At 33.7% G+C, this 18,583-nt stretch overlaps 1 protein-coding gene across 1 annotated transcript in view; it reads right to left on the bottom strand.

Annotated features, from left to right (window-relative positions):
* LRP1B (LDL receptor related protein 1B) overlaps nt 1-18,583 on the bottom strand; it is a 2,016,348-nt gene that overhangs the window by 497,046 nt on the left and 1,500,719 nt on the right. The window contains exons 38-41 of the mRNA XM_030916410.1: nt 16,349-16,475; nt 16,063-16,214; nt 15,642-15,766; nt 14,165-14,536 (exon numbers count right to left, since the gene is read on the bottom strand). Coding sequence (XP_030772270.1) covers nt 14,165-14,536; nt 15,642-15,766; nt 16,063-16,214; nt 16,349-16,475 — 776 coding nt within the window. The remainder of the gene's footprint in view (nt 1-14,164; nt 14,537-15,641; nt 15,767-16,062; nt 16,215-16,348; nt 16,476-18,583) is intronic.

Here is an 18,583-nt window from a genome sequence, read left to right as displayed (position 1 = left end):
TAGGAAAGTGATAGGAACAGCATTCAATGCCTTATCTTTTGGTCCAGGGTTGGCATTTAAAAAATGAATGTGGTCATCATAGAAATAAATTAAGTATGATGTGAGAAATGCAGAATAATAATTACAGGTACAGGTAAAGAAAAAGGGAGGCTAACTGATATGATAGCAAAGGCCAGATGTGATGTAAATAGATTTTGTTCAAAGAGAAGGAACACTAAGTTCAAGGACGTTGTCTGGAGGAGTGACATAGAGTGATGAGATCCAGGTTTAATTTCAACTATAGTGGAAAGTAAAACAGAGAACAGTAGAGTCAAAAAGTGTTATTGAGGCCGGGCGCGGTGGCTCAAGCCTGTAATCCCAGCACTTTGGGAGGCCGAGACGGGCGGATCACAAGGTCAGGAGATCGAGACCATACCATCCTGGCTAACACAGTGAAACCCCGTCTCTACTAAAAAAAATACAAAAACTAGCCGGGCGAGGTGGCGGGCGCCTGTAGTCCCAGCTACTCGGGAGGCTGAGGCAGGAGAATGGCGTAAACCCGGGAGGCGGAGCTTGCAGTGAGCTGAGATCCTGAGATCCGGCCACTGCACTCCAGTCCGGGCGACAGAGCGAGACTGCCTCAAAAAAAAAAAAAAAAAAAAAGTGTTATTGAAAATTTGGCGAAGATTGAGAAGTGAAATAAGGCATCAATATAAATAATAAAGTCATCCAGAAAGATTTCTGAGAAGAGGAAAAGCAGAAGGAAGACCACTGGGTTTAAATTGCCCAAGGAAATGGAAAGGAATCATGAGATGTAGTTACAGGAGAGTAGTGAGTAACACAGCTTTCTCTTTTTTTTTTTTTTTTTTTTTTTTTTTGAGACGGAGTCTCGCTCTGCCGCCCAGGCTGGAGTGCTGTGGCCGGATCTCAGCTCACTGCAAGCTCCGCCTCCCGGGTTCACGCCATTCTCCTGCCTCAGCCTCCCGAGTAGCTGGGACTACAGGCGCCCGCCACCTCGCCCGGCTAGTTTTTTTGTATTTTTTAGTAGAGATGGGGTTTCACCGTGTTAGCCAGGATGGTCTCGATCGCCTGACCTCGTGATCCGCCCATCTCGGCCTCCCAAAGTGCTGGGATTACAGGCTTGAGCCACCGCGCCCGGCCTAACACAGCTTTCTCTACATGTCCTTGACATGCTTTTACATGTCAGTAAAGTATGGGACTATACATTGTAAATTCTATTTTATAAAAATCTTTAAAAGTTAATAATGTTTAGACAACTAAAAGTATTCAATTGAATATGGCAGGAATGACAATCTAAGCCACTTACTATGCTACACTAGGTGTTGCAAATAAGGCTAACTGGGGAAAAAAAATTGGCATATAATCTCATCTTTAATTATGTCACTGTTAAAGCTATGCAATTAAAACTCAACTAAGAAAAAAAAATCTGTAAATGGATTTCTGTCCTGAGAAACTGATATCCACATATATTTTTCTTTTAGTACAAGTTATTTTAATATATTCTTGCTTTCTCTCTCTCAGTATTTTTAACCAGCTATACTGAAAAGCTCACAATAGTAGGTTGAATATGAAAATAAAACTTCTTTATTTCCAGTAAGCTTTGTTTATTCTTGCATATAAGTCTAATAACCCAAGACTTTCATATACATATTAGTAGGTAAATAAAATTAAAATATTTTGCTTTTTCAAACAATAACAGACAACTTCATTCCTGCAAATTATGATCATCTTTCAAGGGGAACCCTGAATTCACTTGTGTCCTTGCTTATTTCCACAGGTGCTCTACAGTTTTCTCAGAAATTTTGAATTCATCACCCAGCCCGTCAAAGACCTATTTATAATTCACAGTACATTGATTTTATCTGCTAATTTCTTGCCATAAATCTCTCAAAAGGAAAGTTCTAATATGTATACTTTCTTTTATTACTTCCTATGAAAAATGCTGCTTCTAATCCTACGTCACAGATTCTTTTCCCTTAGTTGTCACTTACAACTTACCTCATTCAAGTCAAAACTACAAAAAAAAAAAAATCAACCAATTGTTCTTTTTACACAGAAACATGGGGTTATTTAAAGTGGCTTCATAGCAACTATGACACACTTATGAGAAAAAAATTCAGCATTATTTGAGCTACATGGGTAAACACTTATAATCTTGAAGGTAGCAGAATCAACCCAATATCATTAAATCTGTTGACCCCTTTATAGTTTTGTTATTTCTTTTCCCCACTAAATAATCCTTTCCCATCTCATTTTATCTCTTCAGCATCACATATAGATTGATTTACAGTTCATGGATAAACCAGGTATGATTTTCACAATCTACTATTAGTTTTCAAGAAACATAGTAGAAAAAACAAAAAAAGAAAATGAGTTTTACAAAGCGAGGCCACAGTTTAATGTATTACTTAGGAGCTTCTGGAAATAGAATAATAACCTATCCACTGCATGGATTGCAGAAGCTACACATTCTTCCCCTCCAAATATGTTTGCAGTCCATTTTCAGCTCCTCCCAATCAGTGAGTCTGTTTCTCTATCCCTTGAATCTGAACTTGGCTATGTGACTTGCCAGTGAGACATTAGTAATTGTTGTGCAATCAGAGATTTACAAAATATCTTCGCATATTGAGCCAGCTCCCATGTGGAACCCTGAGACCATCTCAAGGCATCCTACTGGATAATCACAGACTTGTGACCTAGTTACTCAGCACATAGTCTGCCAACTGCCAGGCATATGAGAGAGGCCATCTTGATCATCCAGCCACCATCTGACCCACCAGCTGGCTACAGAAATGTGAAGAGCTAACACAGATGAGAAGAACTACATAGCCAGCCCATAAATAGTAGAACAAATAAGCAGCTGTTTTATGTCACTGGATTCTGGAATGGTTTGTTTTGCAACCAAAGTTAATCAATATCAACTAATCTTTGAAGTCCTAGTTTATGAATTAAAATAAAACATATTTAATTAAATTTAAAATGACATTCAGTACAGTGTTAAAGCAAACTAAATATGGCCTGAGAAGAACTTCATACTTCTGTATTTGAGTCTCTGTGGACGAACTGCAACCAAACTTAATAGGTAAAGAAGACTGAAAGCCTAATTTAGGAGTATGCACCTATAATAATAGCTGAGACTTGTCCAATCCCCGTGGCCATATTTCAAACATTCATACACTGCTGAGTGTTCAAACTATGTTCAAATAAGGCAACACCAACCTGTAACCAACCCAGCTATTCTGTACCTCACTTCCAATTTCTGCATGTCATTTCCCTTTTTTAAATCTATAAATGTTCTTCCACCACGTGGCTGCACTGGAGTCTCTGAATCTGCTGTGATTCTGGTGACTGCCCAATTTGTGAATCGTTCATTGCTCAATTAAACTCGCTTAAAATTAATTTGGGTGAAGTTTTTCTTTTTAACAACAGAAATAATTCTGGTCAAGAATTAGGAACCTCAGTATCCCAGCCTCCCTCACCTATACAGAGCTTACTTGGCAGTGATCTAATATTGGGACGCTAATTCATATATGAATCACTATCCCTGAGTCCACCCAGCATCTCTATCTTGTGATGGGTGTGTCAGTTTTCCAGTCTCATTCTGTTCATCCTTCTATCCACTCCTAATCAGCCTCACTAACTCTAATAATTTCAGAGCCAACCACAGGTTTCTAGTAAAGTTCAAGTTTTATAACAAACATTGGCTATAACTCTCTTTCACATGTATATAACTTAGGATTTTCTGATTCTGCAAACAGAAACTTTGTTAGATCTTCTAACATGATGTACTGGGGCAGTCTACCAAGCCTGAACACCTATGCAGAAAACTTTTCGGCTTTCTGTCTAGTAATGGTTATAATTCTCATTATAAAACTATTCCATCCCAAAATATGCCTCATTGACATGGGATTATTCTGAGTTGAAAGCAATTGAGAAACAATAGACACAGGAAAAGCTCATCCATCTAAAGAATATCAGAGCATACATTTCCCTTCATGAAGGTGTCCCCCTCTCTCAGACCTGAAAGAAAAACCTTTATCACCAGAGAAGAAGAAAGCACCAAGAAGAATCCACACAAACAAAACCTTAAAAAATAACCATTATCTTCCATTAATTTACAGCATGTATTTATCTTCCCATAATTTACAGCCCATAGAATTCCCAACCCCTTTCCTTTGGCTAGTAAGGTCTCCACAATTTCTCATGCTTTGTTAAAAGGGCATATAACTCTTCCAGTTCTATCTAACTTTTTCTTCAGGTCTTTACTTTTTTTCGATGAATGGCTCCTTGCACATGCAAAGATTAACATCAAACAAAATTCATATGCTTTTTCTCTGATTAACCTTTCTTTTGTCAGTTTAATTCACAGATCTCAGCCACAGAAGCTAAGAGAATAGAGGAAATTATTTTTCTTCCCCTACATCTACAACAGTACATCTTTTAAGATAGACTCAGAAAATTTTGAATTCATGGAAGCCAGACTGAAACTAATTTATGCTTGCAACAAAATGAAGAGGAGATTTCACATTTTCTTTTCCTTTTCACTAATCGTGACTGATTCCAGGTTCTACTCTCCATAATCAATGACCATGTAACCCTTTCTCTTCCTTTGGACCATAAAAATTAACCTATGCTTCCCGTCCTGCTAACTCTCTATGGACAACTTCATCTTTTATTTTTACCCTTTTCCTATCTTAGCAAGTTCAGTACCTAATCAAATAATGCTCTATTAGACCTTTCCAATCTTTGTAATTATCTAAATAGGTAATCTTAAAATTGATTTAGCTAATAAATGTAGATGACTAAAAGTATCCTTTACGGTTTTATGACAACTGAAACTTGAAAAGCTAAAATTCTTACATTTTGAGAATGACTGTATTCTATAAGCAAATTAAAAATATATGCATTCTATAAGCTGAATTGTTAGCCTTTTTAAGTCAAAAAAAGAACAATTAACAAAATCAAATGTGTTTTGAAACACTCCTAAAAAATAAGCAAATAGCGCTTTTAAAAGAAGCAAGAAAGATATTTCCAGTGAAATATAATTATAACTTAAAAGTGATATATTGGCTGGGCACGGTGGCTCACGCCTGTAATCCTACCACTTGGGAGGCCGAAGTGGGTGGATCACCTGAGGTCAGGAGTTCGAGACCAGCCTGACCAACATGAAGAAACCCTGTCTCTAATAAAAATACAAAATTAGCTGGGTGTGGAGGCTCATGCCTATAATCCCAGCTACTTGGGAGGCTGAGGCAGGAGAATTGCTTGAACCTGGGAAGTTGATGTTGTGGTGATTTAACCTGAGATCATGCCATTGCAATCCAGCCTAGGCAACAAGAGCAAAAACTTCACGTCAAAAAAAAAAAAAAAAAAAAAAAGTGAAGTATTGCTACCAGGAGTCTTGAAAAAGCAATCTAAAAATATTATAAAGCTATTATTTACAAGTTTGAATAGTAATCACAAACATGGGAATTATATCTCATGGCAATTTGTTGACAGTATCAAGATGGAGATTAAACAAAGATCAATGTCTATAAATTAGAGAAAAGAAGGGCAGATAGGAGGCAACTATCATGTATTTCAACATGGTTGCTAATGCAATTAATTCCAAACATGCATATATATGAGATTTGACCAATTAATTTACTAATGGTATCTATGTTAATAATTAAAAGTGATTATCTTGAAAGTCATTTATTTATATTTACTTTATTAAATGTTCTAGATGTATAGTAGAGAGAATAACATGACTTGACAAACCTTACCATTTTGCTATAAATGCTTCATATTTTTAAGAACAAACATGTTGTAACTATTGTTGAAAATACAGAGTTCTCTCAGTACCATGCTCTTTCTTTTCTCTTTTCTCTCTCCAGAGAAAGCAAGATGTTGATGGTGCATGATTTTTAATGTGCTTAATTTGTAGATTTTGAACTAATTTTAGGCTTACCGAAATCAAAAATTAGTACAGGGAGTTGCCCTCTATTTCTAATGAAAACATCTCACATAATGATTATATAATTATCAAAATAAATAATTAAAATTTGAAAATATTACTATGTTATGTCAAAAACAATATGTTGTATTGTTTACATATTTTTCAACATCACATCAACCATAATATCATTTGAGAACATTTTTATTGTGTTGTATTACTTGTTTTAATCAAATTGTGTTTAAGATAACTATGTAAATAGATGTAGTACTAGTTTTGTTTTTTTTTTTTTGTTTTTTTTTTTTTTTTTTTTTTTTCTTTTAAGTACTGCACAATGAACCATTATTCTCTCTAAAAGTGTGAATTGCTGGGTGAAAGTATATGTACCATTTCACAATTTCAAAATATTGCAAATAGTTCTTCAGACTGGTTGTACAAAATTGTCATTTTCATCAATTGTGGGTGAAAGTATGGTTTCTCCTCATTACAAAACTTTTTAAAACTTTTCTCAAATTATGGGTGGATAATCTCATTATTTCATTATAAATTTTCTTGATAATTGGAGAGATTGATTATACTTTATTATATTTTCTTTTCTGTCCCCTAGCATAACTTGTCCATATTTTCCTTCATCTCTGTAATGGTGCACTATATAAACTTCAGTTGTAAACCTTTGTTGCTTTTAAGGATTACAACTATACACCACTAGTGTTTTGTTTTGTCTTTTAAATTTCTTCACAGCTTCTGCTGCAAAGAGTTTTTAACTTCAGTGAGATAAAATATACCAACCTTATACTTCCTGTTTTGTTTCTGTGTGTAATTTGTGAAATCTGTTCTTATCCTGAGTTTATATTCTATATTCTTTGATATTAAAAAAGCTCATCATATTTACACCATTAAAATGCTTGAAATTTATTTTTGAATATAGTTTCACTTGGAGATAACATTTTGTTTCATTCTTTGAATATAAACTGTTCTAGAGTAATTCATTACATTCAATTCATTATTTTTTATTTGTAATGCCAACTGGGCAATGTATAACCAATTTACATACAAGATATATATATGGATGGATCTGCCTCTGAGCCCTCTGTTCTTTTTCATTTAATTGTTTTTTTTGTTGGTAATATTATATTGTGTTACTTTAGCTTTTTAATAATAAAGACATTTTTCAAGGAGAGACTACAAATGCATATTAGTTCAAAACTGCCTTTGCCATTCTTGACATTTTGCTCTTGTATATGAATTCTACTATCAACATGTGCAGTTTCATTAAAAAAAAATCATTTTGGCTGTTTTTTGTTTGGTTTTAGAAACAGGGTCACACTCTGTCACCCAGGCTAGAATGCAGTGGTGCAATCAGAGCTCACTACAGCCTCAAAACCCCGGACTCAAGAGATCCTCCCACCTCAACCTTCCAAGTAGCTGGGACTACAGGTGTGTGTCACCACACTGAGACCTTTTGGCATTTTGAATTACATTAAATTTACAGATAATTTGGGATAATTTCCCATAGCTATGGAAATTGGTTTTTTTGCATCATGAAAGTAACATTTTCCTCCTTTAAGATGATCTTTTATGTCCTTCGCAAACATTTTATAATTTTCTATGTTAATGTTTTGTGCATACTTTGTTGTTATTACTAGCTTAAGAGTAGCTTTTTAAAGATTACATTACTTTTCTTTGGCGGTGGACGAGGCGGGGAGCTCAGTAGTAGGGTCATGCTCTGTCACCCAGGCTGGAGTACGGCAGTGCAATCTTGGCTCACTGCAACCTCTGCTTCCCAGGTTCAACCGATTTTCATATCTCAACCTCCTGAGTAGCTGGAATTACAGGCATGTGCCAACATGCCCGGCTAATTTTTGTATTTTTAGTAAAGACAGGGTTTTGCCACGTTGGCCACGCTAGTCTCGAACTCCTGGCCTCAAGTGATCTGCCCACCTCGGCTCCCCAGAGTGCTGGGATTATAGACATGAACCACCGCTCCAGGTCTAATCACATTTCTCAATTAGTCATTGAATGTAGGCACACCATTTGAATTTATATTAAGCAATGTTCGCTTTTTAAAAACATCTCTATGCTATGTTTGGTTAAAACACAACATCAGAATGCATCCTACAAAATAAGCATATTGTTTGGTAAAACGGAAACATATATACTTAGTTACAATGTAAAATGTGAAATTTGTTAACTTGGATTACAGGCATTTGAGGGCACTCATTTAAGTTTGAAGCTGCTAAGTTTCTTAAGCCATTACTTTACTTTTTTTTTTTTTTTTTTTTATTAGTGGGAACATATACATATACTGTTATTGACTTTGTATTTCTAAAAGAAATGTTACTTCCCTCCATCTTTAATAATTCAGTTAGTTATATAATTATATATTTCCTTAGTGGTCTGAAGATTTTACTCTCGTTGCTGATGAGAAGTCTGTTTAAATACCATTGTCTTCCCTCTGCAGATAGTGTCTACTATTTCTGGTAGCATCTTAAGATTTTCCTTTTTTCATGCTGGTCTGCAGTTTTTCTTCAATTACTGGCTTAATTTGATTATTCTCAATGTTTACAGCAAATTTTCCATGTTGAGACATTTCTTTCTTCATTTCTAGTGAACTCGGTGTCATTACCACTTTGAGTATTACTTTTCTACCGTCTTTCTCTTCTTTGCCATTTGTCAACATAGCTAAAAGACTATTACATCTATTAGTTTATCCTCTAAGCCTCATAAGTGTTGTCATGCTTTTTGTATCTTACTGTCTCTAACATTAATTAATTTCTTAATTTTTTATTAATGAATTTTCTTATTAATGCTTATTAATGAAAATAGCATCTTATTTACGCATTATCCCTTTCACTAGTCCAATATAATTTTTATTTTATCAATTGAGATTTCTTTTTAATTTTAATTATAGTGATTTTTTTATTTCCAAGATATTTAATTGTTTTAATTTTAACAAATTGTTTTCTGACATATGTATATTTGGCCTCCTGGATGTCCCTATTTCTTGTTCTTTTCATACTTTTTTTTTCTTTGCCTCTTTGATGAACCCTAAGTAAATATTCTCCAGATTCTTCTATCATTTTCATTTCCATTCATCTTCTGCTTGGTGGGATTTTTTAAGCTGTCTTTCTTAAGATTCCATGTGTTGTGGAAATTGAATTTGAGTATTCTAAAGGGGTTATTTTTTTAACCTCTCTTTTAGTATTCACTTCTCTCTGCTGGGTTATTTTAGAATGGACATCATTCAACCTCTGTGCCTTAAAGTGCAGCCTTCTTTTTCATAATTCATTTGAGTTTTTGCTCCACAGAGCATATGAGAGCTGGCAGAGTCCATAACTTGCAATGGACTCGCATCAGAGCTGGACATAAGGCTTTTTCTGTGGCCTCTAAGCCTCCAGGGTTAGTCACTTCCAACAAGTCACTGGCCTAACAGTAGATGACACAGGTTTATTTCAGCCTTGCTTCCCTGTGGGGCAGCATTCCCCACTCTTTCGTTTAAGTAATTTTTTTTTTTTTTAGATCCTGTCTCTCTGTAGCATCTATGTAGCCTGGAATCTCAGAATTCTGTTTCAGTCATTGTCTCTGCTTTGTATTTCTGGTCTGTTTATCACTTAAAGAAAAGTCCATCTTCCTTTTTGGGATTAGCTATCTCTATCTAATTTTCATTTTAAATATATTTTATAAATCATTACTGTGGTTTTAAAGTCAGAAATGGCCTGAAAGTATAGACTTTTAACAGTGTCTTGGCCAGGGATCTTGATTCTTCATACGGAAAGTGAACTATTGCATTTTCCTCTTTTTATACTGTGAACTTCCAAAGGCTAGAAGGAAGACATTTTCATCCTTATTCACTCACACCTAACAATCTATGGCACACTGTAAGCACTTAATATTGAATTGTATTTAATGTATTTAATGAATTGTATTTAATGTATTTAATGAAATATTGGATTGTATTTAATGGCTTTTGTCATCTTTTAAACCTGAGGCCAAAATGTTCATTCTATGTGAATTGGGAAGTTAAAGAAGAAAGCCTTTATCCCATCCATTTCTTATATTCAGCTATATGAAGGATCAAAGTCGGAATCTGATTGTGAAATTTAGAACTCTCTGATATTTTTAATACTTAAAAATATGAATCTAGTTAAATAGTTAAAACATGAAACTTAAAAACATGAATATAGTTTTGGGTAACAAGTTAGAGATGTAACAAAAGGATATATAGTTCTTCAAATCTAATAAAGTGGAATACCTAGATGGAAACACATTTTACAGCTTACTTATATTTATTTATATGTGCCAATAACTGGGTGTTTGAGGGTTTTAGTTTTGATTTGTTTTGTCTGTTTTCTTTTTTGGTCTGGCAAGTTAAACTATACATTCACCTAAAAAGCTTTCAGAGAGGATTGCAATGGTTAAGCAAATGGAAACGTCTTAGTAGGAGGTGGGGTGTGGTAGGGAGCATATTCAGAAAGATTGATACAAACTATTAATGCCAAGTAATTTTAAGTTTTAGTCAGACCTTAATGCACTACTTTATATCTATAATTATTGCAATTGTTTCTGATTGTCTAACTACCCTAATTCATAGGCTAAAAATAATTTAAGACAAAGATCATCATCCTCAGTCAGGGGTTGCCAATCCCTGGACCACAGACCAGTACTAGTCTGTGGCCTGTAAGGAACCAGGAGGCATAGCAGGAGGTGAACAGCAGGTGACTCAGAATTATCACCTGAACCCCACCTCCTGTCAGAGCAGCAATGGCATTAGGGTTTCATAGGAGTGCAACCCTACCATGAGGGATCTAGATTGTGTGCTCCTTTTGAGAATCTAATGCCTGATGATCTGGGGTGGAACAGTTTCATCCCAAAAACATCCCCTGCCTTCATCCATGAAAAATTATCTTCCATCAAACCAGTCCTTGTTGTTCAAAAGGTTGAGGATCGCTGTCCTAAATGATCCACAAATGTGTCAAAAACACAGTAATATAATTTTGTATTAAAATCATGCTTATTTATATATTTTTAAAATACCCTTTCTCATAAAATTTTCTTAGAAAATGTATGGGGTGATTTTCCATTTTGTAGGTAAGGAAATAGACACTTAGAAGCACAGAGGAAACAAACAGCAAACTGTGATTTGAACCACAGGCTCGATCAATGTTTCAAACTCCTGGCCGTCCTGTTTCACTTCCTTCCATATGTTTCAACACTTCCCTACAGTCGGTAAAGTGTCATGGATTCTACTGGTTTTGCTTTTGGATGAGAGGATTAGAATGATTTGGTTGTGTATATATTTTAATTAAAATGTTTTCAGTTTAATTTACTGAAACAGGATCTAAAATATGAAAAAACCTCCTAGGGCATCTTTGCCTTCAGACATGGCCCTCACAACCCTTACACTTCATCAAACCTAAACATAACACAGAGTGATCTCGTGAAACATAAATTCTACTTTTAATACTCTATTACATGAATATATATATATATATATATGCATTACAACATTCTCTTTTTTTTCATCATCTTATCTTGGATAATTGTACACCAATGTTCACTAGAGCATTATTCATAACAGCCAAAGTGTAGAAACAATTCAAGTGTCCTTAAACAAATGACTGGATAAAAAATATGTGGTATGTACATACAGCGAAACATTATTCAGCCATAAAAAGAATGAAGTTTCAATACATGCTATAGCATGGATGCACCTTGAAAACACTATGCTAAGTGAAATAAGCCAGGCACAAAGGACAAATATATGATGATTCCACTTGTATGAAATATCTACAATTAGCGAATTCATAGAGACAGAAAATATCCATTACCAAGGCCCAGGGAAATGGGAAAATGGGAAAACTTACACAAAGTTTCTACCTGAAGTGATGAAAGAGTTTCAGAAATATAGTGTTGATGGCTACAAAATACTGGCAATGTAATAAAATCCACTGAATTGTACACTTAAAAACAGGTAAAATCTCAAATGTTGTTTTATATATGTGGGTATACATGTATATTTATCCCAATTTTAAAAATTATAATGTAATATACCAAAAAAGATTGAGTGTGCACTTGTTGGTGAATTGTATGATGTGTAAACTATACCTAAATAAAACTGTTTCTTTTTAAAGCTGCTTATTTTGGCAGACCAAGACATTCAACATGTCATCCCTACTTCATCTCACACCAGTTAATGCCATATTACCTGCATTTCAATTGCACCAAATGACTCCTTGTCTACTTCATGCTTTTCATGTCTTTGTACTAAATATTTTCTAAATGCTTAGTCCAGAAGAGTAATTTTCAGTCTTTTTGGTCTAAGGATCTTAACACTCTTAATCATGATTGAAGGCTCCAGAGTCTGTGTATGTAGGTCAACTCTATATCTATTTACCATATTAGAAATTTAAACTTAAAATAGTTTTCAATATTTATCAATTTTTTAAAGTTAGAATAACGTATCAATTGTGTTCATCTAAATAGCACCTTCTAAGAAAAGTAACTATTTCTTAAAAAAAAAAAAAAACAAAAGATCATTGTTTTACAATGTTACAAATACATTTGTCTTACTAAAATACAGCTGTATTCTTCTATCTGCCTCTTTATCCTCTCATTGTGTTGTTTTGTTTGAAGTATATGAAGAGAATCCAGCCTCACACAGTTGTGTAATTGGAAAAGAGAAGAGTGTTTTAATAATAGCCTTTACAGATAACTGGGTATTCTTTCATACTACACCTACACGTGACAAGTGGTAGTTACCTAAAGGTTAGTTGCAGTGTGGAATCTGAAAACATAGTGATGAACTTTTCATCCTCTATTACATTAAAATTCATTGGTCTATCTTGCACTTTGAATAAATCATTTACTCATGCATGATTTTATCATGTCATTTGAAAATATTGGTTCTCTAACTTATGCATATCTTCTAAATGTTGACACATTTCATTATGCAATACCCCAAAATCACATGCATTAATATTACCACCATCTCAACAGAAAAGTCTGTTAAGTATTGGGAAGCTGTCAAGGTTACCGTGGTGGATACAAGATTTCTAATGTTTTACTTCAGAGTTTGGTTTTTACCATTTGCAACACATACAGTAGGTCATTTACCTTGAAGTGACACAGTCACTGTATTCATTCTTTAGAAAATGTCCACCAAACATTCAGGCTTGGATAGCTGTAGTTTAGTTATTCAAATCTAAATTGTTATTTAAAAAATGATTAAATAAAGTAGCTTACCTTTAGTATAGAACTAGGTACAGGCTTTTAAAAGCATAAGATGAAGACTCATGCAATAAAATAAAAACTTTGCAATATATAGTAAGCAAAACAGCAGTTAACTGAGTAATATATTTAGTATCATTCCACTTTTATAATTAAAAATTTCACGCACATAAAATCCTGGGGCATGTCACATGTCAGTTAGGGGTAAGTACACAGGATTAATGGTTGCAGAGATGAGGCAGGGATTTCATATTTAAATCTATATTATTTGAACACTCCGCAACAAATTTATATATTACTTTGCAATTTAGAAAGCAAAGAAAAAAATGATTTCCATATAGTGAAATTGGAAGAGTGTGAAATATATGGAAATCACACAAAGATATCAAGAAGAAAGTTGTGTGAGGAATAAGAAGATGGTTTTCGTTAAACTTGAATGACAAGAAAAAGCTTTCCCTAAATTATGTGGATAATCCACACTGAACATTATGCTTGAATAATTTTGTCCCATAAAAACATTAAAAGTATTAGATCATTTCTATAACATTTTTACATAAAGTCTGCTATATACATACACACACACAAAATAATCTCTGATGTTTGCTTGAGAAACCATGATTAACTGAATATTACTGAACAGATTTTCTTAAAGATACAATTTGCCCACTGGGGAAAAAAAAATCAATTAGAACAGTTTTATACTGAAAAACTATTTTTCATGAATTTTAGTGCAGTTATTTATAAGAAACAGTATGATAAAATATATTAAACCTTCCATGATTAGAAGCTAATAATCATAATTTGCTGTACATGCTAGCAGTTAATTGCTTCTTTGACATTTGGCGGTAGGGTTGGGGGGGTTGAATGATATAGTCACATTAATTTCTCAATATAAACTCCAGGAAAACATAATTGCTACATGCAATTACCACTATTATGTCTCTAGTGACCTAAATGATATCGTTTCCACATAACTATTTAAAATTAAATTATTGTACTTACTTTCAACAATTACTTGTCTGTCTTCCCAGTTGTCTTTAATAAGCTGTATATTTCCAAAGTGTGCATCACTGTAAAAGATTCGGTTGGTACCTTTTCTTCTTTGATTATAGTCAAAAGCCAAGGCTATGACATTTTTGAAATAATGTGGATTCTCATATGGCCTTATTGGGGAATTTAAATTGGTTTCATCAGAAAGATGTATACTTTTTAATATTGTTCTTCCTGAATATAGCAAATAGCCTTCATGCCTCAGGCAAGTAACTCCATCTTCTGCCAAATATCCATGGGCACAAGCACAAGTTCTCTGGGAATTTCCTCGATAAAGACAGAGTTGCTTACAGCCACCATTGTCCCTGGCACAAACATTGGTCCCTAAGGAAGAAAAACGATACACACATGCACATGTTTATGTTTTTCTTTTGTTTTTCAAACAAAATTCTCCATAAAGAAATATTAAAACTTTAATGTTGAGTATTCTGTCTTTTTATTCTTAATTGTAAGTTGATTAATAAAAAATTTAAAAAGTACTGTTTTCTTTAAAAAAATCACAGTAGTTTAAATCTTGGGTTTCTTATTTGGAAAATCATATTCTGTTTCATTCACCATCCAAGTTAAGCATTACATTTTTCCCTTAATGAGCCAGTTAAGTATATAAATCTTTTTTGAAACTTGATCCTTATAGTGTTTCATATATTGTTCATTCAAAACATGAATTAATCTCACCAGAAATAATGCACTGCTTTAAACTCTATGTATGAGACATGGAAAGTATCAAATAAATCTATGGCTAGAATGCGCCTAACCTCCTAAATATGTTGAACATAAGTTCTTACTCCAATTTTAAGTGAAGATATAATATGCACTTAAAATTTATTCACCAGTCGGATTCTTCTCTGTGAATTCATTATTATCTCCAACATTATTATAACCTCCTTTGATATAAACAAGTTAGTTACAATTTATTTTAATGGAGGTAAACACATTTTAAATACCCGAATCATTGTCCTATGAATTTAAAATACATATTTTAAGGAAGTAATGACTTTGGAAATATTTAACACTAACAGCATGACCTTTGGGGATCATAACCACTTATATATAATATGATTCATATTATGTATAAAAATTTCAACTGCCTTTTATCTCTAATATCCTACTTATGCTTTTACTTTTTATCCAATCAATACATGTATCAAGCTTTTCTATATTCCTTAGCCAAAACCTATAATCAAGACATGCCAGGTATGTAACATGTCCATGTACCTGTGCTGTCCTGGGCAAATATGCTTTTGTATGAAATATGACATATTTATTGTATTAGGCTACTATATGATATTTGTAGGAAATTAGATGTAAAGATAAAGTTTTGAGGTTTTAGACTCATAAAGGAATTTCTAAGTTTGACAAATGTTTTTTTAAAAATTGGAGAGAAATCACACAAAATATATGTATTATGTATTCTTTCAAGAGTGCTGACCTTTCTCTCTTACTCGGTTAAATATTTTAACCTCCTTCAGGTTGACTCCAAGGCCAGTTCTCATGGTTATCGTTTCTGTGGCATCATTCTTGTGGCCCCTTCTGACGGACCCGTTTGCATGTGCTCTGCCAAAAAGTTGAACATACATGATCAACAATCTTCAACTAATTAAAATCAAGCCAGTTACTCAAGCTGAAGATAACAGATGGGCCAACAGAAGGAAAAGAAACCAACTTTAGTCTGTGACATTGAAATGTTTGAGCTTGGAATAGCAATAGTGCCTGCCTTTTCTGTGGAAATTGCATGGCTTTGTGAGATCCTTTGTGTGACCTTGCTAAGAAATGGCAAATCCTACAAGGGTAAAGCAACTGGCACTGAAATAACATTTTGAGACTCAAATACTTATAAAAAAATAAATTACCTGTCAGACCAGTAGATGTAAGCCCCAAAGACTGCAACTGAAAACATATCCACATTGCTTCCTGACAGCACCACCTCGCGATGCCCTCCAGTCTCAAGGTCGATTCTCTCTATCTTGTCTGTGCGAGCATCACACCAGTACAATTTATTTTCCTAAATATCGATTGAGAAGTAATGTTACCGACTATTTTTGATTGTTTTATTAAGAAAATAAAGGAACACTGAAAGTGGGTTAATGAAAGTTGTCAGCTAATGCACTTTAAATACTGAAAAGAAATCCAACAGACCTCATAGTCAATGGAGATGCCATTTGGCCATGCTATTCCCATGCTTACAAGGACAACCTTCTCTGAGCCATCCAAACGAGCCTTTCCAATACAGGGCATTTGTCCCCATTCAGTCCAGAACAAGAGGCTGAAATTAAATTGTAAATTTGTAGTATTTACGTACATTTATTTGTAGTATGCAGAGCTATACAAAAAGACATTACTAATAACAGCAGTAACATTCACACTAGAACAAAAGTAATACATTTCAGAAGTTAATATACAGTGTGCTTGTTTCCAATAAAATAATTTTATCGTAGAAAAAGAGTTAACCAGTCATAGAAATCATAGGATGCACTCAACATCTTACCAAAATACCTTTTGTGCCTGCTCTTTCCTGTCTCAAATGCTCTTCTCCAACCTGTTTGCCTAATTACTTCCTACTTTTCATGTCTCAACTATTTCTTTCCAGAAGTCTTCTGTGTCTTCCCTGTACCATGTGCTCTGCTTCACAACACAAATTAGAATGGCAAATTTCCACTTGTATTTCCTTATATTATCATTTATTATAAATATTTTTTGCCCCCATTAGACTGTAAACTCAACAAGGCCAGTGATCACTCCTCTATTTTTATTCACTGTTACTCCTTCAGCACCAGGTAATTAGAAATTTTGTGGTAAATACCTATTTAATTTATGAATATAGACATGAATGCATCATAACTTTCTATTTTGTCCACTTAGACTGCTAAATGTAACTATTCTAGTTTGAATTTTATGTTATCTTGTGAAGTCATCTTAAAATACAGTTTTATGCAAAAGCAGAAATTCTTATTTTAGTAATCTTCTAAAACAAAATGTAATGGAGGAGGATGTGGAAGAAAATATCATGCAGAAAGAACACAGAGTATACCAAAATAAAACAACATGTCATAAAATAAAATGTAGAAAAGTAGAATGTATATAATCAACGTATTTCACTCATTCATTCAAAAAATTCAATATTCATAGGACTCTACAGAAATCCATGCTTTTAGATAAATGTAATTCCTTCTTAATTCTTAATTTGAAGTTACATCTACTGAAGTTTTTATCCAACTATCAGACATCAGCAGTGAATAAAGTTTTAAAAATATGGCAAGCATTGACTTAAAAGCTGGGTGTACATTTCCTAATTATAAAAAATTATTATTAATAGGTATATTGCACCTATTTTTTAATAGGTGCAATTTTTATTTTTTTCTTTAATTTTTAATAGGTATATTGCACCTAGACAGTGAATATAGTACCTAATGGGTAGTTTCCCGCCCCCCCCCCCCAAGTAGTCCACAGTGTCTCTTGTACCCATGTTTATATTCATGTGTGCTCAATGCTTAGCTCCCACTTATAAGTGAGAACACACGGTGCTTGCTTTTCTGTTCCTGTATCAATTCATTTAGGTTTATGGCCTCCAGCTCCAGCCATGTTGCTGCAAAAGGGCTGTTTTCATTCTTTTTATTGCTTCATAGTATTCCATGGTATATATGTACATTTTCTTTTACCAGTCTACCTTTGATGGACACCTAGGTTGATTCCACATTTTTGCAATTGCGAAAAGCAGGGGGATGGATATATGAGTGCATGCGTCTTTTTGGTATAATGATGCATTTTCCTTTGGGTATATACCCAGTAATGGTATTATTTGAATGGTAGCTCAGTTTTAAGTTCCTTGTAAAATCTCCAAACTGCTTTCCACAGTGTCTGAACTAATTTATATCCTCACCAACAGTGTACAAGCATTCCCTTTTTCCTGCAGCCTCATCAGCATATTTGAATAATATATGTGAAAAGTCACATAAGAATCAGTGAGACTGCAAATAGAAAAATTAAAGACATATTTTGTTTATACTCACTGGAGTTATTTAAGTACAAATTGATACTTAACTAAATAAAAATATATGTATTATTTATCTACATTGTTTAATTTGTTTTAATAGCTGATATTTTTCTTGAATATGCTGTGTAAAATAAACATGCTAGAGTTTTACAGACAAACAAAAATGAGGTACGGCTACAATCTCAATTATATTAATCCTGAAGAAAATTTCAATCATATTTACAAGCTTTATACATCAGAAAGGAAAAACTTTGTAGCATAAAATCCAAGTAATCTTTTATTGGTAAGAAATTATTGAAGAAGGCATTTAAAAATCTACACTTTTATTAACGTCAAGATTTTTAAGACTTTAAGGTATGCTCTCATTGGATGAAAAATAT

The sequence above is a fragment of the Rhinopithecus roxellana genome, chromosome 14 (assembly GCF_007565055.1).
Source record: "Rhinopithecus roxellana isolate Shanxi Qingling chromosome 14, ASM756505v1, whole genome shotgun sequence".
NCBI lineage: Eukaryota > Metazoa > Chordata > Mammalia > Primates > Cercopithecidae > Rhinopithecus > Rhinopithecus roxellana.
This window is presented reverse-complemented; position numbering and strand designations above follow the sequence as displayed.